The sequence below is a fragment of the Temnothorax nylanderi genome, unplaced genomic scaffold (genome assembly GCF_030848795.1).
Source record: "Temnothorax nylanderi isolate EJ_2023f unplaced genomic scaffold, tnyl_v1.0 TNYL_tig0003_pilon, whole genome shotgun sequence".
Classification (NCBI taxonomy): domain Eukaryota; kingdom Metazoa; phylum Arthropoda; class Insecta; order Hymenoptera; family Formicidae; genus Temnothorax; species Temnothorax nylanderi.
The window spans coordinates 122,965-144,850 of record NW_027249065.1 but is presented as its reverse complement, the minus strand read 5'-3'; the positions used below and the strand labels follow the sequence as shown (position 1 = coordinate 144,850).

Sequence of the window (21,886 nt, the reverse complement as noted above, 5' to 3'; positions counted from 1 at the left end):
AGTAAGCTGGAAGTATTTGTTTCCAAAACATAAATTTAGTTTCTAGAAATAAATGTCACTTGTCTATAAAGGTCAATGTTATTATAACTAAATATTGTATAAAAAATATAAGTTTGCACTTTGCACAAGTAGATTTATTATTCCAGCAAGAAATAAACAAAAATTTTTTTACAATTAATAAGAAAAACTAGGCATATTTCACAGAAATGTATATTTCTGTCATCATAGTCAAATTTTTTTATTACTAACACATATCGAAGAAAACATTACAAGTAACATTTGTTTCTGAATATTTCAACTTTCTTTTTCTCAGTGTATCAAGATGCACACTCATATATCATTGCTTATAATTATTCAGAAGAGTTCAAGAAGTTGAAGGATGATACATTTATTACATACCCGGATCTACAGCTTTACGATCGAGTGAAAAAAGAAGAACCACAAAAAAATTTCCGCAAAAGAAAAACCACAAAAAGTTGTACAAAGAAGTACCACAAAAAAATTTCCGTGAAGAATCGTGCCAATTTATCAATAAAAATTATTTTCCCGAATTCCATCCAGAAAAGATAACGTTTATTGACTATATAAGATTTATTAAAAATTATATTACATGATAAGCTTAAAAACTAGATTATAATATAACAATATTTAAAAATTTATTAATACAATTTATTAATAACAAATTGAGAGGAAACAGCTGGATTTTAGTGCTTAAGATATATTATAAATTAGTAATAAAAACAAACATTTCGACATTTAATATGGTCATCATCAGTGCCCAATGTACAGATATTTCAAATTATTTAACTGGAGTCGATTATTTAACAATCGAAAGATAATTAGAGATAGCTTGACAAATATTGTCTCAAGAATTTAAATTAAAAATATGAATAATTACAACCAACGTACAATAAAAATAGCGTCAATTATTCTAATAAAATGTTATCTGTGTGCCAACTACAATATTACATTTACTCAGGTTTAAAAATTGAAAGAAAGTATCTGTCCTTCTCAAACAATAAGAGGCGCGAGTATATATATATAGACACGCTTCCTTTTACAACCGTCAGTCTTCGAAGCAACATCAAGTGAAACGGACATTCGATCTAGAAAATTAGGATATTGAGTGGTATCTATTTGTTAATCTCTATATTAATTTCACACATTGAATAAAACATGGAAATTGAAGCACACGGAACACCGATACAAAGGTTTTACGCCGGACAATCAATATTTATTACAGGTATTTATTATAGAAGTGCAATGTATGCAATAAAGTAAAATAATATCTTTAAGATAATTAAGGCTATTAGGGGAGACCGGGGCTATCTGTCTACGGGGGCTATGTGTCCACAGTACTGCTATCTCAAGTTTTAAGAGACAGATGTCTCTACCATTGTAACAAGTAGTTGAAAAATGCCATACGTAAGATATTTAAATGTTGTTTGTTTTCTTGCGATGCCTCTCGCAGACGCTATATACGTTAAAAGAAAAGCGAAAACAATTATTCACATTTTTCGACGGTCGAAAAAGCTGTGCGACAGTAGTTTAACTCAAATTAAAGTAAGCAATTCATAATATTATCAATTAATATATAGTTATCAGGTGTGAGAAGCGTCAAATCTTAATTCCGCATTATCTAAAATTGGCAACATGTTAAAGACTGAAAAACGTGGTCGGGGCTATCTGTCCTATTTTTGATGGGGCAATGTGTCCACACTTCAATGACGAATTGTTCTTTTATAAATAGATAATGGTGCGTAACTACAAAAGAAAGACTTTCCTTAAGACGGATAAAGTAGACATATCCAATAAAATTATATTTAGAGCGATTAAAAGAATAAAAATTGAGTGAGAATCTTTTCGTAAAAACAGCGTTAGACTTTGGAATAAATGTTCGGGCTCTCACTCGCTATTGTAAAAAAGTGACCTACGAGCAACTACTTGATCCTGCGATTCAAGAATCGTCACCAAATTTTTATTTTAAAAATACACGTCAAGTTAAATATATGAGTTTGTCTTAAATTATAGAGTATTTTCTATTTCAAACGCTGCCGAGGATTAAGTAAAGGCCCCAAATAAAAAAAAAGATTAAAGAATTGAGGGGACAAAAGAAACTCATCACATTGATTTTGCAACGGACTCAAAATCAGTTTGATGCCACCGTATATAAAGAAAAGTCAGCTCTACGCAGGAAACTTGTCAAAAAATCTACACAAAGTGCCTACTACTTCTCTGACTCCAACAACTAGGCAGTTTTTTTAATATTATATATTAATAATAAATAATATTATAAATAAGTATAAAAATTAATATAAATAATGTGTTTTTTATTATGTGGACAGATAGCCTCTCGAATGTGGACAGATAGCCCCGCATATGGGGCTATCTGTCTACGCTTGACTTGTCCACTTAAAAAATTCGCCTCTTTAAAATGTTAAAAGATCAATGATTCTAATTATGTTTTTTTTTTTATAGCAAGGTTGAAAGGTTATACCATTAAAATTTTAGCCAAATATCTTTATTAGTTTTTTAGTAAACTTGAAAAAAGCGTAAGGTGTGGACACATAGCCCCGGTCTCCCCTATAACATCTCATAATAATCTTAAAATGTCTTTGAAGCTAGTATTTGGCTATTATGTGTTTTTCCTCAGAATAACCAAAAGATATCCTAGGATTAAAATGTCCACAAAATTTAAATTATATTTATTTTTAATGTTCCTTGAAATTCCAAAAAAAAAACATTTTAAAACCACATTTTGTGCTATCTGGTATACAGGGTGCCATGTATTATAATATGCAGACCAGTGCTCATGAGCAGGTAGAGCGAGTAAAACTGATTCGAAAAGTTCTTTACGTGTTGCAAGTTTCTCAATAATTAATGAGAAATTAATTAATAAAAATACGCAAATCAGAATGCGTAGGTGCTATTCGACGAGAAGCTGCAGCCTACCGTTCACGTTGTTAGGCGCGTGGCAAAGCATTGGGAAAAACGCTAAGTAAATAACAACTATACATGAGCGACACTTGTGCATGGTCATTGTTATTTATAAAGCGCTTCTCCTAATATTTCGCCACGTGTGTAGCAACGTGAGACCCTGTATATGTACATACACATACATACGTATATTGTTTGTTATTTTGTCTTATAGGCGGTATTGGTTTTGTTGGAAAAATTTTGACAGAGAAACTGTTACGAAGTTGCCCCGATATTTCAACGATATATCTGCTAATACGTCCGAAAAAAGACAAATGTCCCAAAACCCGACTGGATGAAATGTTTGAGAAACCTGTGAGTATCTCGAAAACAATATCGAAATATGATGTATATTTGTAAATAATTGTTATTCAAATTTGTAATCCATAGCTTTTTGACCGAGTAAAAAAAGAAGTACCGAATTTCCGCAAAAAAATCGTACCGATAATGGGTGATCTCGATATAGAAGACTTCGGATTGTCAGAAAATGACAAGAACATACTGATAAATCAGGTAATTAATTCAGATTATTCATATCATTATATCGTCTGTCCTACTATATTCCAATACAATAAAAATATATTGCATATCTAAAAAAAGCACATATATTTTACATATATCTAATTATAATTATCGATGCAATTAGAAATAAATTCTGTACCTTTTTCTATATATCTTTCCTACTTAAAGCATATATATTTATTATAGGTATCCATAATTTTTCACATAGCAGCAAATGTACGGTTCAACGAAAGCATCAAAATTTCTACGATGATAAACATTAATGCCACCGCCACCATCTTAAAACTTGCAAAGCACATGCCAAATTTAAAAGTAATTCCTTTATCTAATATGTGTTCTAGTATAATAATAAGTGGCAAAAGTTATTTATATTTTGCAATTTTTTTACTAATTTTAAGAAAGAAACATACATTACGCTTAACATTTGCAGTCACTTATTCACGTGTCAACAATTTATGCAAACTGCCATGTGGAACATATCGAAGAGCGATTCTACTCGTATCCCATTAATCACAAAGAGCTTACCATGTTCACACGAAACTTACACGAAAGCATAATTGAGGAAAAAATATCCAGGTAATTCTTTGATGCATAATATAATAAAATAATTAAATATATTAATAAAGAAAGATAAACTGTCGTTTGACTAGAATCATTTCACGATGGCCGAATACATATACATTCACGAAAGCTATTGCGGAAGGACTTCTCAGAGACGAGAGCGGAGATTTGCCAGTAGGAATATTTCGACCTGCAATAGGTAACAGAATAATTGTAAAAACTGGCAGAGTTCTTTTGCTAAAGAATTTATTAAATAACATTTATATTTAGTTATTTTCAATTGCTTTGCATAATTGTGTGCTATAAAATTCTATAATTATAAATTAATAATAAACAATCGCGGATGTGTGTGTGTGTGTGTACATCGCGTTTAGCTAACAATAAGTTTGATTTTTGCGAATCTACATAACGGGGAATAATTAAGATCTCTTTCAGTTTTATCTAGCGCCAATGAACCATTTGTTGGATGGATGGACCAAATGTATGGACCACTAGGTGTTATGGTAATGTCGCTACTTGGTATCACAAGATTTCATCGTTATAATCCCGATTTCAAGGCAAATTTAGTGCCCGTCGACCTCACGGTAAATGCTTTAATCGCTAGTGCGTGGGACGTCTCTAATCAATTCAGGTATTTGACCAACATCTCCATAGCTAATTTACATAAAATTTTATTTCTACTATTTTGAACGTTGTCATCAGATAATGGCATAATAATGCTTCAACCTCGTAAATTGTTTAGATTATTTTTTAAACATAATTTTTAATAACTTATTATACATATTTATATTATTTCTTAATGCTTGTAACAAACTAACATCATGAAGATATGACAATTAAATATGAAAGTTAATAGACCGAAAAAGTAAAAAAATTATTCTTTTATTTATCTCAAATATTCTTTTATTTATCTACTGACAGGCCCACCAACTACTTTTTACATAATTATAAATATTAATTATGATTAAATAAAACTATTCTAAAATACTGTAATCTGTGGGGAAAGGGGCATATTTTTTAAAAGCATAGAACGCACTCGGACAAATGTGTGTATTTAAATACGTTAGTTACTTATAATTAAGTATTACCGTAATCACATACACATATGGACATTAGCATTTGATTATAAATAACTCTGATGTATAAAGAAGTATAATGTATAACATAATTATGTTTAAATGGATTTATCTTGTAGGAGTGGCAAGGATACATTAATTTATAATTTCGTGTCACCAGTCGATGGACCTACTTGGAATAAATACGTTTGTACACTTTTCGACACAAATAAGATGTACCCTATGCATAATGCCATATATTTCCCCATAATGATTCACTTCCAACGTAAAATACTATATAGAATTTGCGTTTGGCTCGGTCATTTCCTTCCGGCTTTACTTATGGATGCTGTAAACATCTGTATAGATCGTAGACCAAGGTATCACGTAAATTTAAGTGTTGTTTCTATTACTTGATATATATATATATATATATATATATATATATGTATATGAAGTATATATGTATATATATATCATCTCATAGTTTATATCGAAACCAAATAAAATTTCGTCTATAATATGGAAAATTATAATGGCATTATATGTATTTCAGAATGTGGAAGTTATGTAAGAAGATCGACATATATTCCGACGCGATCCAACCTTTTTGCAATAATGAATGGAGTTATTCCACTGATAATGTTCAAGCGATGTGGAGTCATCTCAATGAAGAAGATCAGCAATTATTTAATTTCAGCATGATTGGATTTGACTGGACAAAATATTTAATTGATCATTATATGGGCATACGTCTCTATCTGCTAAATGATGATGACAGTACTTTAGAAATCAGTCGTATCAAGTATAAGAGGTAACAGATCTTTTTCAATTTTTAATTAATTTTGTTAGTTTAAGTTCAGTTTTTTTGTTAATTAAAAAAAAATCTCTATAATTTTAGATTTTATTGGATGCACCAAACGCTCAAAATTGTTTCGATCTTTGTAGTCCTTTGGATTGTCTGGATCGTATTTACAATTATATATACATAACTTTTACATATTCGTTTTATATGTATGTTTCATATGTATCTCTCTCATTTTCCTTTATATTAAATATCTGCTTTAGAAAACTTCTTTCTAATGTTGTACACGGTGTGTTTAGTTGTCGTCAACTATTTGCTAAAAGGTGTTAACAAATAAATAAAGAATTTAGTCACAATATACAATAAAATTAGAATAAAATGCCATTTACGATCAGAGCTTGGATCTTAGTAGCCTAGTTAATATTATTTCTGTGTGTATATATATGTATAAATGGCATTTTATTCTAATTTGATTAACAAATAAAGTTAACAATGGATATTGAATACAATATAATCTCAAATCTATTAAATATAAATTCTATATTACAATATATAATGTACAATTATTAGGAAATAAATGCACTTATACAGTTGAAAATTTTTTCTCAAGTATAAACGTGCAACCCTAATAATACTGTTCCACCTGTTGTGAGCAAACCGGTAATTATACAGTACCTAGTAACAACGAGTTGCTTAATTGTCGTAAGAAATTCGACCCTAGCGACTAAAACCTCAGCTAGCATTCCATCCGAAACCTGGTTGCTCGGGCTCTAACCGATGCAACCCAACCCTGAAACCAAAAAGCGCTGACAACAACGTTACGAATCTAACTCGGGAACAATCGGACGCATTCGCTATGTTATGAGAGATTTGTAAAAACACTGCGAATAAACATGTTTGTTTTAAGAAGCTTTGAGTTCTCATTTCTCCGCGCGAACGTGGTAGTCTGTGAGTGGTCGCGTGTGCATGCGGAAACATAAACGAGTCTCGGGCGCAACAATATTATTCCTAATTAATATACGATACAAATATAATATAAAAAGATTTTATAAATATAATTAAAAAAGCTTTTTAATATTAAATATTTATAACAGTTTGACAAAATAGTTTTATTTTAATCTTTTTTAAATCAGTCTCTTTTAGCTTAGGTATCGTTTATTCGACCCAACTGGCCAACTTTATTTGAAAAAAACGCTACGTTTCGACCGTATATTTCGGTCGTTTTCAAGCGTCTGGATACAAATTATTAATCAGTTATGCATAATGCCTACTACGCCACATCTAAAAACTAATCATTGAAAATTACAACATGCAACAAGTATAAGTCCAAATCAATATATAAAATAAGCGTTTACATAATTTGTTCGTTGAGGATTAAAATATAAAAATGAACGTTGGAACAACATATTCAATCGTTCGATCGTCAAAGGACTTGTCAGGTCTGTGATGATACTGCTAGTCTCTTTTAGTCTGGCCTACGTAAGAAGTGTCGCAATTCTTACAACAAATTTTGTAAATAACATTATTATTTGCAAAAATTTTATTCTTTGTAAAAATTCTAACTAAATATACCGATTACATATACCGATTCTTTTAGTTTTTTGCATAGTTATTTGTTATCGAAACAGTTATAGCAAGCATAAGGTGGTATTACATTCAAAGTTACATCAAAGTATAAAAATAAAATAATAATAACTGAACTTGGAGTTCACATTAGAAACATTAAAAATATATAGTCATCGCCGGTGAACAATTTGATTCAATCCAACGTTTCAACGATCTTGATATGTGTGCTCCAAAAGTATGAAAAATGAAATTAATGTTCAAACCTCTAGGACGCATTATGAGGCCAGCGTATATTAACAATAAATAGAAGTTTTATTTGGTTCCGACGCAATCCAACCTTTTTGCAATAATGAATGGAGTTTTTCCACTAACAATGTTCAAGCGATGTGGAGTCATCTCAGTAAGGAAGATCAGCAATTATTTAACTTCAGCATGGTTGGATTTGACTGGTCAAAATATTTAATTGATCATTGTATGGGTCTACGCCTTTATCTACTTAATGAAGGTGACAGTGCTTTAGAAATCAGTCGTATCAAGTATAAAAGGTAACAATGTTTCTTTAATTTTCGATTAATTCTTTTGTTTAATATCTATTTAAAGGCAAAATCTTTAATTTCAGATTTTACTGGATATACCAAATGGCCAAAGCTGTATTTGTCTTTGCTGTAATTTGGATCATCTGGATCATATTTTAGAAAATGTTTGCATAACTTTTTACAGTTTTGCGCTTTTGAGTATAATATTTATTATCCGTTCGTTACTTCACCTCATGATGCAGGAAATATTATTTTATTAGGAACGCCACAGCGTACGTGTTATAACCCTGTAAAACATCTTTTTATAAACGTGAGAAGTATTTAAATGTGCTTGCTATTTTCCGTAATAAATTTGAGAAAATGCTTTAAATTCGATTATTTTCTGATTAGATACTGTTCTGTCAATTTACGTTATTGCTTTTCTTAAGACGTCGTCGTAAATGCAAGATACATTTCCAAATCAATCTGTAAATGTAAATTGTAAACGATACCAGACGCGGAAGCCTATGGCGATCACTGTGACCGTCATAGTCTCGCTGCCGATTGTGTTGGTCGAACCAACTTGAACCAACGCCACTTACACCACGCGAAATTTTGTTGGGATTCGAATCGAAAACATTCATGACCTATCTCGAGGCCGCGGCTTTACACTGTTTGCGATATCAAAGAGTCAGCAGCCACTCGCCAAGAATTCTGGCGCCACGCCAACCGCGGAAAAATAGGTTATCGATCAACCCCTTTGGTCTTGGTAACTACAGCCTCCCAACCCGCACCTCTGAATCCGGAAGGAGGCGTGGAGATCCGTGTCTGAGAAGTAGAAATCTCATGCACACATAGCCGACACTATAACACCTGTACATATATCACGACCAAAATCGCGTCAAGTTTTATTAACACCTTCAGAATTTCGAAAGATACTCGAATAAATATGTACCAACTGCAGTAGCAGCGATTAACTTGGCTTGGATTTTGAAAACGAGGAACTAACGGGGCGAATGGATGAAACGACGAATTTTTACAATTTTTCCATTTTATTCTATTTAATAAAAACACGCTTTTATTACACCCTTGATACTTTAAGATCGCAAATAAACTTCAAAGTTGGAAGATTTCTGCTTTCGAAGGTAAACGTGTTTAATGTTTCGTTCATGGTAAAGATACTCGAAATACAAGTTACGCAGCGATTAAGGTAAACGAAGTATCTGCACGTCGGGGTTGCTGTGTACACCTTTATAATCTGTGTGCACCGGCGTTTTATTAATAATTCTCAGGGTCGTAGGGAAAATCGCTCAGGAAAACCACGGCTTCGTCTTAGCGAGTGGCACGCTCGCTCTTGCACTGCGCGAGTTTCCAGAAGATCTAAAGATCTACCGCAATCTTCCACCGTGAGACGTTCGCCAATCTTTCGACGTAATTTTCTAATAAAACGCAGCCCTCTAGTTGCCGGCCGAACGACGGCATTCGTTTCGATCCGGTATGAAAGGTATTAAAAGAGCGTGATAAATTATATTAAATTAAATACTGAATGGGCCAACTATGTGAAACTCGATATGCAGTGCATTCTATAGTTCTATACTCACGCTCGGCACTGCCCAGCTAGTTCGCGTGCAAGAGAATAATTTTACGTGTAACTTGGAAAATAGTTTTGATCGGATGTTATCCGGATCTGATAAATTCTGCTATTGCTTAATTACTATTTTAAAATATCATCAAACTTCCTCAAGCAGCAAAAATCTATAATTTACTCCGATCCCTTTTATTTCCCCTGTTTTGTTAAGCTTGCATCGTCGACTGCGATGTTTCAATTCGCAATTCGCGAACGCACATTTTTTACGAGAAACAAAACAACCATTGTCTCCGGAAAAGGATATCTTCCTTCTTTCATTCTTCCTCATCCGCTTCAATGTAACGCGCGATATTGTTAAACTATCGATCAGCCTCTCTTTATATAGATTTCTTTGGCTCCCACGTTAATCACAACTTATAAAGAAACACACACACAAGTTTGATAAGCTTTAGATATGTTGCAATACAAATTAAAACAAGGGTATATTTTTTTAGAATTGCTCTTATGCACGTTAAAAGGGTGAAACTACTCTACGTTTCCTCGTTGACGATAACCACAGCCACCGGCTTCTGATATCTGATAGGCGTGTGACTTCGACCGAAGTCCGATTAACGTAAACGGCGATTAACTTATTAATTTGTAAGTAGTAATTTGTAAATGCTAATAGAAATGCTAATTTTTCTGTCAACGCTTGACACGTTGAAGGAAAGATTTTAGAGACCCGGGACGACGGACTATATAATTAGAAACTTTGCCAGAGGCAATTCTGTCGGTCGATTTAATCGATTAAGTTGATCGGAGTCCGAAGTCATTTTAAAACTCGAGCATCGGCATTATACCGCGTGGGGCATACTTTTAAAGCGGCGATAAGAGGGAATTGCATTTCAAGCACGTAACGCCAATACATCTGTTATGCGGCCTCTGATACCGTTAAACATTCATGGCGTTCTACAAGCTTCCGTGGGATATATGCTGATACATGAACGACAGTCGGAAAGAAGCTACGCATACGGAATGATCTGGCACCATCGCCAGCAACGACGGAATTTTTCGGTAAATTCGTAATCAACCCTCTCGCATACGAGAAATTTTTAAAATCTCACAGATCTCTCTCCAACTTCCATCATTTTTAGCACACAATAACTATTTCGTCATTTTTAATCTAATTCCCTCTAATTTAGTTCACGTCTCAGTTGAGACATTTAATTTAAAATCCAGCCAAAATACTTAATATTTCGCATTTATTTATCTAATTTATTTCAATATTTCAATCAAATTGCCTTCGAAAAGATTACGCCCAAACATCATTTTGACGAAGACAGTTTCGCAAACTTATATTTAGCGTTTATCTCAATCAACATTTATTAATTCTACATATGTAAAAGAAATAGCTCTCTTTAATAGCAAATTCAATAGACATAAAAAAATTAATCAATACGTTCGCACATTGAGAAAAAAAATTTGTTAATCCAAAAAAATATTTAGTCCGATACGTGCAACTAAACATTTTAGTTAGTTTAACTGAACATTAGTTTAATTAATTCTTGATTAAAAAATTTTGATGTTGACATGAATACGCTATACCTTTTTTTAGTGCAACTTAATAATTGTTGAAAAAACTAATGTTTAGTTAATTAACTAACACTAGCAAGCGACCAAACTTACTGCAATGTCGTAAACAATATTGTTCATATTTGCACTCGCACTTCGCAGTCCTCGCACTCCTCGCAGACGCGCAAAATTCCAACTGTAAATAAAAAAAAAAAGATTATAATCAAGTTTAATGCTTGGCATCAACATTTATTATGTACTACTTTATAATCTCATTTTACTGACATTTTTTTTTATACGTAAACGTTTATAAAAAATTATTTTATAAAACGCTAAATATTTCGAGAACATGACAGCTCAAGTGTTCCATAACGGACATATATTTTATTCTTTAATTTTTGGTTTCTCATAAAAAAATCATTTCGGGCACATATAAAGAATCATTTCGGAACAGAACCGAAGACTATGGATAGCGTGTGTTACTTATTGGAAATATTAATTAATTAATTAAATCTGTAATAGTCTTATAACTAGAGTAGTGGCAAGCGACCAAACTTACTGCAATGTTGTAAACAATATTGTTCTTGTTCATATTTGCACTCGCAGTCCTCGCAGTCCTCGCACTCCCTGCAGACGCGCAAAATTCCAACAGTCAACGGTAAACAGTGTAAAGTGTCGCGTCAACTGACGTTACAGCGATGGATAAAAGTAAGTAGAAGGCACGCTGCATCATCCGACGGTAATACGCAATAATAGAAGATGCACCACGTCACCTGACGGGAATGGACGGAAACAGAGGACGCGCCGTCGATGGTAACGACGGTAACGGCGCCCCGTCGGTGGGGCCCGTCGCGACGCCCGCTGGCGCGACGAAAGACGATAGTGTATCTCCCCTCGGCACTCGGCACTCTCGGCAGAGGCGCGCCCCCGGAGGCCCGGAGTCCGGACCGCCGCCGACGACGACGTCGGAGTGCGTAGGAGTGCGCGACAACCCGCACTCGTGTGATGTGACGCGCGAGGAAGTTTGGACGAGCCCGTCTTCTTGGAAGCGAGGCGCAGAACGGACTCGCGCGGCTCCAGGGCCGCGATCCCCTTCCCCCCCCCCACCCCTCTATCCCCGGCGAGGAAACGGGCAAACGACGGACGAGTGGGGCCCAGCGCGCAGTATGGAAATAATCTGTCGCACGGCGGCACGTAGTGGTGCTCCGATCCGCGGTGGAGTCCACGAGGGAGCGACGACGGCCGTCAGGTCGTCCGCCGCGCGACGTACACGATGATATAGTCCTCGCCGGTGATTCCGCGTTGCGAAGAAAACAAAAGAGGAGAGAGAGAGAGAGAGAGAGAGAGAAGAGTGACCAGAGCAAGCATTCGTCATGTTCCACTACCTGCATCTCAGGAGTCGTTTTCTGCAGACCCTGATCCTCGCGCTGATCGGCCTGACCTTCTACGCGTATTACCGTACCACCGTGTATGATGTTCGCCAGTACAGCTTGCCACGAAACACCAGTGAGCATCTATAATTCTTATATGTCTCTCTTTGTACATTGGAGAAATTATTAAACTTCTTCTGTTTACCACTGTTTCTTAAAAGAATAATAAATTTGATCAAAGGAAGTCGATTGAATAAAAAGCAAAAGATTCTGTGTCGTCAATTGTTAATTTACAAATTCAAGTTGCTTATAAGTTCTCTTACACTTTATTTTGTCAAAGGATAAGAGAAGGGTATTGTTGTAACATTTACTTCTCTCAAGCACAGTAGTCAATATTTTTGTACAGTTTTTTTGATCCATTTGTTTGTAAGTTGACCGTTATCCAGATATAATGAATTCCAGGTTACTCCATATACCAGGACGGCCTTCATGCGCACGTGAATCTCAGCCAGTCGAGAAACTCCAGTTCGGATGGCCTGTCTCTGAACCCGTACGCAGCGCACAACGCTAGTAATAATTCTTTGATTTTCATCACCACGCTGTCAACGTCCTCCAGCGCGCAGTCCCTGTCCTCGTCGTCTTCCGTGAGCACGTTGGTCAGTTCGAAGCAGAGCACGAACGAGAAGCTTCAGACGGCGAGAGTTATCAACGTGACCAAGTCGGCGCCGATCGTGGTTCGCAGCGATTCGGCGCGTGCCATATACGAGGCCGGGCACACCGTGTCGATCCCCGAGCGGTGCCCGAACCTCGGCAAGAACATGGATTTAGTGGTGATCGTCATGTCGGCGCCGACCCATCTCGAGGCGCGAACGGCAATCCGACAGACTTGGGGACACTTTGGCCAGCGCAGCGACATGAGCGTGCTCTTCATGCTCGGCACCACCCACGATCCAAGAGTGGAGACGATCCTGCGTAAGGAACAGAACATGTACAACGATATAATACGCGGCCGCTTCCTCGACTCGTACTCGAATCTCACGCTCAAGACCATCTCGACGTTGGAGTGGGTGGACACCTACTGCTCCAAGGTAAAATATCTGCTCAAGACCGACGACGACATGTTCATCAACGTGCCGCGACTGCTGGCGTTCGTGTACAAGCACGCGAAGGACCGTAACGTGATATTCGGCCGACTGGCCAGAAAGTGGAAGCCAATCCGGAATCGCAAGAGCAAGTACTACGTGTCGCAAGCGCAATTCCAGCAGACCATATTCCCGGACTTCACTACCGGACCGGCGTACTTGCTGTCGAGCGACACGGTGCGCCGTTTGTACGACGCCGCCCTGGACCAGACGTATCTGAAGCTCGAGGACGTATTCACCACGGGCATCGTCGCGCACCGACTCGGCATCCGACGCTCGCACGCCAACGAGTTCCTGAACAAACGGATACAGTACACCGCCTGCAACATCCAGCGCGGCATCAGCATCCACATGGTCAAGTACAGCGAGCAGTTCGATCTCTGGAAGAAGCTGCTCGACGGTAAGAGTAAGTGTAAGAGATAACCAGCGAGGCTGAAAGCGACGAAGGTCCTACGCTTGACCCTGGCGAACCAAGTGGTGCGATCGTTACCGCCTTAATGCGATTCGAGTGCCGGTTAAACGCGACGCGGTACCAGCGAACCAGCCGTCGTTTTACTGACGACCTCGCGCGCGCGCGCACGCACACACACACACACACACACACATATATATATATATATACACAGCCGCGCGCGCACATACACGCGCATACATCATTCTGTTCAAGTGCGAGTGAGTGGCGCACGCAGGAGAATACAGCGAGAAATTGCGTGCCGCGAAACGGCATAGAGATATCTCGCCGCTTAAATTTTTACACGATGCACCCAATCGTGTCCACCAGTCAGGCTTTCCTAACAGAGGTCGAACGCAAGTGATAACTTTTCATCCTGGAGGGATCCCCGGACACTGGAAGACAGAATCTACTCTATTTTGTATCTTTTATATCTCTCTCTGAATTCCAAAGAAATATTTTTATTATCGTAGAATTAGTTTTGTAAAATATTATTCCCTGTAATATATACGTATAGAAATTTTATTTTCTCGAGAAGGAAGAGAGGTGTCTCCTGCGCGTAAGGTAGTCACAAGTGGTTCTATGATGGTCTCGACCTCTGGCTTTTCTTTTCATGTCCCGGTGCTAAACTGTTCTACAATAGATTACGATCGCTCGCGTTTTCGTCGCACGTTTCCCAGCGAATAAACGTACCTAATTTTTCTGTATTTTCGGCAGCGTTCCCTCACTTAGAACCGAACGAAATCGGACAACCGCATCCGGCATTGAAAGAAGCGCACGGAAAGAATGCGGGACAATATTTTTACAACGTAACGTAACGTAGGAGGACTACCGTTCACGTGGTTCCCAAGGGGTTCCTTTGTGTAATCGGCGGTCTCGTCGTGCGATTATACGCGTACTCATCGACGACATCCGATCCACGGTATAAATCAGGTCAAAGTAGATATCTAACAGGATGTATCGGATATCACGTACTTTCTCCCAATTAAGAGGAGAATCTGAGAACGATTTTTCTTTTTGACGTTTCATTAGGAGTTTAACATCTCCCATTCCAGTGTCATCCGAAAGATTTCGTAATCGCTAATCTAATCGTTATCGCGCTCCACCGTCTGTCTCAATTAGCCCCGCTCGCGACAAAGTACGGATAGATATCTCGCTGGTGAAACGTGCTCGCGGAAACGCGTGGTTTACGTTAATTATAATCCCGTTGGCGAGAGGGATACATAGGTATCCCGTCGCCGCGCCGCGCGATTATTGCGCGTCCCGCGTCATTGCGCCAATCGAGAGCGCGCGGCCGCGCTCCGCTCATCCGAGATATATACTGTGTCCGAGATGCGAAATAAATGTGTCACGATGAATGGAGAGTGCCCCCGGAGCGACTTCCCTCCACCTCGTTCCTCTCACCTTCCCCCTTTCCCTCCCCCTCCGAATATTATCTAGTCATCGTCTGGATAATATGCCGCGCGATAACGCGGGCGGGTACTGGCGCGCCCGAGATATCGGCCTCTCCTCGCGCGCACATTCGGCGAGGCGCGTTTCTCGTTATCGCCTCTTTTTTTTCGTATCCTGCGGAAGTATCGTACTATACTTCCGTTCTCCGGTGCCATACGTCCGAGGCACGATTACGAGAGATTTTCGGGCCCCGTGGCGCGATGAAATATAAAAGAAGAAAGAAAGGAAGCGACGCCGGAGGCGGCCGGTCGAGTCGACCGAGATTCCCGGATGGACGGGATAAAGAGATTATTTTCTGATAAGATCCTCGGTCGTTGAGTCCTTAACGAGTCTCCTACGAATATTAGATGAATACGATTTGATTTTTATTAAGTATTATTAAGTATAAATTTACTGCTCTCTAAGTTATTTTTATATAAATATTATTTACTTGTAATATTTTTTTATTGATGCTTCTGATAGTGATTTTTTTTATTAGTGTTTCGGAGAACCGTTGCGTCATTCGTAATCTCGCTGTCCCGTCCACGCCGATACCGCTCACATTAATTAACTGTAGTTTTATATTTTATTGCGTCTGGGGACTTACACGTGTTGTGTTCCTAGCGCGCTGCGTTTAAAAAAAAATACGTATTATATTTTATCGTATACGTATGTGTTATGTATGTATGTATGTGTGTATGTATTATTTTATTTTATCGTATTATTATTGTCGTCTTTGTTTTACGCTGCTCCTTAGCTTTTCTAACGTCTTTCGCTCTCTTCGAGGAATCGAAATTACCCCGGTAACATTCTAACGAAATAATTCGTGAAAATGAACGCTGATTTTTTAAAGAGATCAAGAAACACAGTAGAGTCTTACACCAAATGTGGGACGCGCAGTGGGACACAGACCGTGTTTTTGTACGCGAACCGTCGAGTATAGAGACGCTTAGATTATAGTGTCTCAATAACGACTAAACCGATCTGGGTAGGTTTAATCGATAGCTTGGGTTTGTACAGTATCACTTTGCGAGACAGATCGGATTCGCATTTGTTCATTTCTCTAAGGACGAGAGGGAACGTCGCGTCCCCTCGATCGCGCAACGATTTTTCTCTCTCAGAATTCTAAAAGTCGAAATCGATTCCGATGTCGTTGGACAAGCGAAGGAGCAGCTGTACGTCGTCGGTTTCTCTCGGAGAAACGCCGTGAGAAAAATCGCGCGCGTATTGTCGCGATTTAATGAGCCCCGAAGATCAGGCCAAGGCTCCGCCGCGCTCGTCGGCGCGCGGCGTAATACTCCAATTGTGTCCTTGGCATGATTCTTCGCTGACATGTTGAGGTGCGTGCGGGGCGAAGGGAGACTCTTTTTTACCGCACAACAAAATCGTAATTATAATTTACGTTCAGGTCCGAAGAAGACCGTCGCGCCGTCCCCGATCGTGAGGCAGGATCCTCTGCACGGAGGGAAAAATACAAAGAGACTCCGACACCCGATGAGATAAGACGATGCCTGACGCGATCGGGGATCGCGTGCCTCCTAGTCCGTTCGCCGGGAGGAGACAAATGACGTTTGCACAGGATCGACCTTGCGAGTGACGCAAAAAATGACGGAACAAAGATGATTAGACCGTGCGTGAGTCATAAGTCGTCGCGCCGAAGAAGATGACTTCACTCACGCGGGATGCACATGCTCGTTTAGAGAAAGCGCGGAGACGTCGGAATAAGTGGTCTCGCACGTTGCACGATCTGCAGACAGATTCTCGCTGAAACTACGCGGAGAGTAACGACGAGCGAGCTGGGGCCTGGGGCTCCGCATCGTCGCGGGATTAGCCCGCATCTCGACGTTCTCTAAACCCAAAGTTCGTGTTAGGACCCCTTTGGTTACAGTTCCGGCACCGTAGTATACGTACTTACATACTCTAGATTGTACGCAGTATTGTACACGCGCACACATACACACGCGTTCTCTCGATCTAGGCACGTCGCACGATCATCATTCGTAGATACCAATTGTAATTGCGCGGATAACAGTTGTAATTGCGTATCCGGAAATAACAATTGTCGCGCACTCGTAAGGGCCAAAGCACATGGCGTAGCGATATACGACGGTCGTAGTCCTCGACCTGACAGATCAGGATACGCCAAAGCTTGTGCGTTACTTACGTCCACGACTACGACTGTCATATGTGCTTTGGCCCTAACGCGCGATCGTGCGACAGATAATTTATTTCCATTTCTCTCTCTCTCTCTCTCTCTCTCTCTCTCTCTCTCTCTCTCTCTCTCTCTCTCTCTCTCTCTCTCTCTCTCTCTCTCTCTCTCTCTCTCTCTCTCTCTCTCTCTCTCTCTCTCTCTCTCTCTCTCTCTCTCTCTCTCTCTCTCTCTCTCTCTCTCTCTCTCTCTCTCTCTCTCTCTCTTTCTGTTTCTAGCCGGTAGGCTAGCTAAGTTAAGTGCCCTAAATTCGGAGTTTCCAACCTTTTTTGCCAAAAGAGTTACATCAAAATTTTTGTAATGACCGAGAGGCCGGATAAGTTTTATTTTTGGAAATCATATGGAACAAAATGTCTATATTTTTAAATTCTTTTATATTATAAAGTCCGACGCAACGACGACCAAACCGCAGAACCAAAGGCGCAACGGTATATATATATAAAGAAGAAAGAAGAAAAGAGAAAAAAGAATCGTATCGTGTACGATAATTTCTTATCGTACACGCTCCTATAAATTGTTGCGGTTGGGTCTGCGGTCGTCGTTGCGTCAGACTTTTATAATATAAAAGAATTTAAAAATAGAGACATTTTGTAATATATATAACGTCGAAATTTTTGGATGGACCGGATAAAATTTCACGGGCGCTGGATTCGACCCGCGGGCCATAGGTTGGGGACCCTTACTCTAAATAATTCGCATTTTATTTTTGTACGTGCTCACACCATACAAGTGTCCGTAGATACGTGACTAATTATTATACGTTCGTTATCCAGCACAGTCGCGAGGCGACTAATTAAAGCGCCTATTATCTGCCTCAAGTCTTTCCTGGCTTATTCCTTCGCGCTCCGATTTCTATTTACTACGTTTCTACGAGTAAAGTAGAAGCAAACCTTCCCGCAGCGATTTCATGTAATCATCGCACTTAGTTTAATCCTGTTTGCGCAATCGCACACGATTATTACAACGTTTTATGATTTTTATTTATAGGCGAAGGTATATGAGAAAAGATATTGTAATTATATTATGGTATATTATGATCTAAAATGGTGAAATCAAACGGTCATCTCTTGAGTTCGCCACGCTTTTGTCGCATTGCGAAATGTACGGCGACGCAATTCGCGTAGGACACATCCGGTGCGCGTTAAGACGTAACAATGTCAATGAAATTAACATTCGCATTGCGAAACGAAAGCAAGACGAATGGGTGAATTAAGTGCGCCGGACGTACAAGAGTTGACTGTAACTTCTGACCTTATAGTAGCTTGCCGAGCAAAATCTCGTACAATCGTCCCAACTATTTTTAAATACTCCACAAAATTTAGTGAGAGATCCGAGAGTTTTGAAGACATTATCAATAGCTTCAGAGATTATACTCTGAGAAATTTTGTAACGCTACGTAGAATTTAATTCGTGTCAGATCGAGGAGAGAATATTTTACTACGATCTTCACTGACATTGAAAATCTTATTCGTGTCTCTTACGCGAGATCCATGCTCTGTGTCCCGCGAAGCGACACGACCGTTTCCTTACCTGGAACATCATCGTAGGATTATGTGTGTTTTAAGTTGCGAGGCAATAGAAGTAGAAAACGCGATAATCGATATATCCGCATTTCACGCACATTTCGCGCGAGTCGCGAGTGCGCGTCAAGAGGCGATTTGATTTCACACGCAATTTCGTTGACACTTTTTAGCGATCAGCGAATGTTGTTGGCATTTAAGTAGCGCGAATGCGGTGGGAAAAATCAAATCGCTTACAGAGGGAGCTCAAGAAACGAACGCAGCCTTCTCGAGCGTTTTTCCAATTATTTAACGCTCGCGTCACTTCTCACCGCGAAGTTTTGGGACTTCGAATATGTATTTTTTATTTCGATATATTTATATTGTACCACTCGGATGTGACAGATGCTCAATATATCGTCGTTCGGAGATATAAATATAAATTCTTTACTCACTTATGCGTCTCGTTATTTAAATTATCCTGTCCCGCCTGCAGAGGTAAAAAAAAAATCAAGTCGATCCAGTTATAATTTGAAAATATGATCTATATGTTTTATCACATTCTCCAGGCAGTAAATCTTGGTCTTTATGTCAACGGACGTATCCGGGATTGAGGATTTTCCTGCAAGGAAAATAATCGTAGCGTGAAATTTGCGCAATCCTTTTAATACTCAACGTCGCGATTGAATCACGATGATTGGAATTAAGGTAAGAACTCTCCGAGGCATTAACGTTGCATTAGCTTAGTTGCGTAATTCAGTTGCAATTTATTCATCTAATTCGCAATCATCGTGTTAGCCCGTAAGAAACTATAAACGTCCCCGTCGCGTCATCGCTATCGTAAATACGCTCGCCGGTGCAAAGGACTAAAACGGTCGAGATTCGCGAGCCGCGCGACGCGGCGTTTTGTCAGATATCGTAACGAGCCGACAATTCATATGATTCTATTATCCTAAGTGCCCAGGCCAGTCAACACACAAGACGAGGCTGCGCTCGGCAGCGGGGCGCGAATATAAAGGGCAGAAGAGGAGCAATTTATGTCGCGTGTATAACTTTCGCGAAGGAATCACGTCAGGATTACTCGTTCTTGTTCGTTTTCTTGTCGATTATGGATTGTCGAGTCTTCCAACAATGCCATAGTTGGCATAGTTTATTCAGGATCTGATTCGATTATAACGCTCGATATAGATTATAACACTATTGATCTCCAGATGTTCCAATACGAATTTCAGTGTACATCTTCTTAACATTCTTTTTGTCAGTCAGTTTATATATTTAAAACTGGAGCGTTTCCGGTATGGAGGTGTATTTAATGAGGTCAGCTGATTGTTTACTTTCTGGCCTACCAACTGGGGAATAATACATATCATATCAATTTGATGTCCGTGTTTTATTGGAAACTGCACTTGCCACTGCTCGGGTGACATAAGAGATTACGCCCACATTGGTGATATTGATGATGTATATTAATTTCATATTTACAATAAAAAAAATACACGCGCCGCATTAACTAGACTTGACCCTTTTTACCATTTTTTCACTTCTATTTGATTTGATCTAATTGATTTATAATCAATTTAATAATAATAATAATGTTAATAAGCATCTTTAAAATGAATTATTTTATTATCCATACATCTTCTAATTCCAACATTTATCTTTAAAAAATTAATGTCAATTAAATTATACGTATCCCGTGAAGAAGACAAAATTTCAGGATTACTCATTACTCGTCGCAGTCGAAAGCGGTAACTCCAGTTCTGCGTTATGCATCGGTACCTTTCCAACAATCCGCGAAGTTCGATATGCCTTTCGCCTTTCGCGTCTTTCCATCTGAAAGACAGATTCACTCTCGAAAGAGAAAAACTCGAGGAAATTATACGTTTGTACAGATTTTTACTCTCGAACGAATCGCTCGCGAGTGACTTACGTCTCTCAATTCAATCACTCTATTATTTCATGCTGTGCGCGAATTCCTGAATATTAATATGAATATAATATCAGAAATTCTTTCTGTTTAATTGTTCTTCGCGGTGCTATATAAACGTGATAAACGATGTTATAAGAAAGCCGAGTATAATCGTTGAATGTTACGTAGAAAGTGTATCTCTTTACCATTCGACACACGTTAAAACTAACTCAGCTTCGACCGAAAGTGCAAGATCCTAAGCTACTTTCACCGAAATCTCTCGTAGTCGCGCGAGTCTGAGGTAAGATTCTCAAGTCTCTCAATCGTGGATCTCTCCGATTTATCGTTACGTAACCAGCGGCATTAATTCCCTCCGAGTGATTATGCGGATGAGCAACGGAGCATCGGGATCTGCTTCGGTCTCGAAATGAGAAAGAAAGGGTTGCAAATGGAGGATGCGAGAGACGGAGGAGGAGAGAAAGAAGCCTGATGGTACGCGGGAAAGGAGGAGGCGAGAGACGGCACGGTTTGCGCAAACTGCGGTAATTAAATGCAAATACTGCGCATAGTGCGCGCCTGGCAAAATTAATATTTGACGTTCGTCGCGCAACCGTGGCCGTTCCTCCCTCTAGCTCTAGGAATCAACGGTTGCCGTTGCCGTTCTGCCCGATAATGAGCGGGAAGTTGAGCGTGTGCAATCACTGCCGACAAATTAGACTAAAAGCATATTTCACCT

The 21,886-nt window shown here is 38.8% G+C and overlaps 3 protein-coding genes across 4 annotated transcripts in view; 2 read left to right on the top strand and 1 right to left on the bottom strand.

The window, feature by feature from the left end:
• Cadps (calcium-dependent secretion activator 1) overlaps positions 1 to 12,011 on the bottom strand; it is a 48,741-nt gene extending 36,730 nt beyond the window's left edge. Inside the window, exons 1-2 of the mRNA XM_071702444.1 lie at positions 11,699 to 12,011; positions 11,254 to 11,335 (exon numbers count right to left, since the gene is read on the bottom strand). The gene's annotated coding sequence lies outside the window, so the exon portion shown is untranslated. The remainder of the gene's footprint in view (positions 1 to 11,253; positions 11,336 to 11,698) is intronic.
• LOC139770550 (fatty acyl-CoA reductase wat-like) lies at positions 122 to 6,300 on the top strand. Its single transcript, XM_071702567.1, has 10 exons — positions 122 to 1,243; positions 3,152 to 3,291; positions 3,367 to 3,489; positions 3,685 to 3,810; positions 3,929 to 4,074; positions 4,149 to 4,258; positions 4,495 to 4,690; positions 5,255 to 5,494; positions 5,671 to 5,928; positions 6,016 to 6,300. Exons 1-10 carry the CDS (start codon positions 1,177 to 1,179, stop codon positions 6,104 to 6,106), a joined length of 1,497 nt encoding a protein of 498 aa, XP_071558668.1. The 5' UTR covers positions 122 to 1,176; the 3' UTR covers positions 6,107 to 6,300.
• A 17-nt stretch (positions 12,012 to 12,028) lies between the features above and the next one.
• On the top strand, positions 12,029 to 19,697 carry LOC139770579 (beta-1,3-galactosyltransferase 5). Of its 2 annotated transcripts, XM_071702618.1 has the most exons (3): positions 12,029 to 12,645; positions 12,972 to 14,051; positions 16,942 to 19,697. In XM_071702618.1, exons 1-3 carry the CDS (start codon positions 12,513 to 12,515, stop codon positions 17,034 to 17,036), a joined length of 1,308 nt encoding a protein of 435 aa, XP_071558719.1. In that variant the 5' UTR covers positions 12,029 to 12,512; the 3' UTR covers positions 17,037 to 19,697. The 2 variants fall into 2 exon arrangements, with proteins under 2 accessions (XP_071558719.1, XP_071558728.1); XM_071702627.1 differs by having other exon boundaries at positions 12,030 to 12,645; positions 12,972 to 19,697.
• Positions 19,698 to 21,886: the final 2,189 nt, after the last annotated feature.

What these genes read in the sequence shown, in the direction of transcription:
- LOC139770550 (XM_071702567.1), top strand. Translation starts at nt 1,177, where the DNA reads ATGGAAATTGAAGCACACGGAACACCGATACAAAGGTTTTACGCCGGA. An exon ending in AGAACATACTGATAAATCAG is followed by an intron (nt 3,490 to 3,684) that starts GTAATTAATTCA and finishes TATTTATTATAG; the next exon opens with GTATCCATAATTTTTCACAT. An exon ending in GACGTCTCTAATCAATTCAG is followed by an intron (nt 4,691 to 5,254) that starts GTATTTGACCAA and finishes TTTATCTTGTAG; the next exon opens with GAGTGGCAAGGATACATTAA.
- LOC139770579 (XM_071702618.1), top strand. Translation starts at nt 12,513, where the DNA reads ATGTTCCACTACCTGCATCTCAGGAGTCGTTTTCTGCAGACCCTGATC. An exon ending in CAGCTTGCCACGAAACACCA is followed by an intron (nt 12,646 to 12,971) that starts GTGAGCATCTAT and finishes AATGAATTCCAG; the next exon opens with GTTACTCCATATACCAGGAC. An exon ending in CTGGAAGAAGCTGCTCGACG is followed by an intron (nt 14,052 to 16,941) that starts GTAAGAGTAAGT and finishes ATTTACGTTCAG; the next exon opens with GTCCGAAGAAGACCGTCGCG.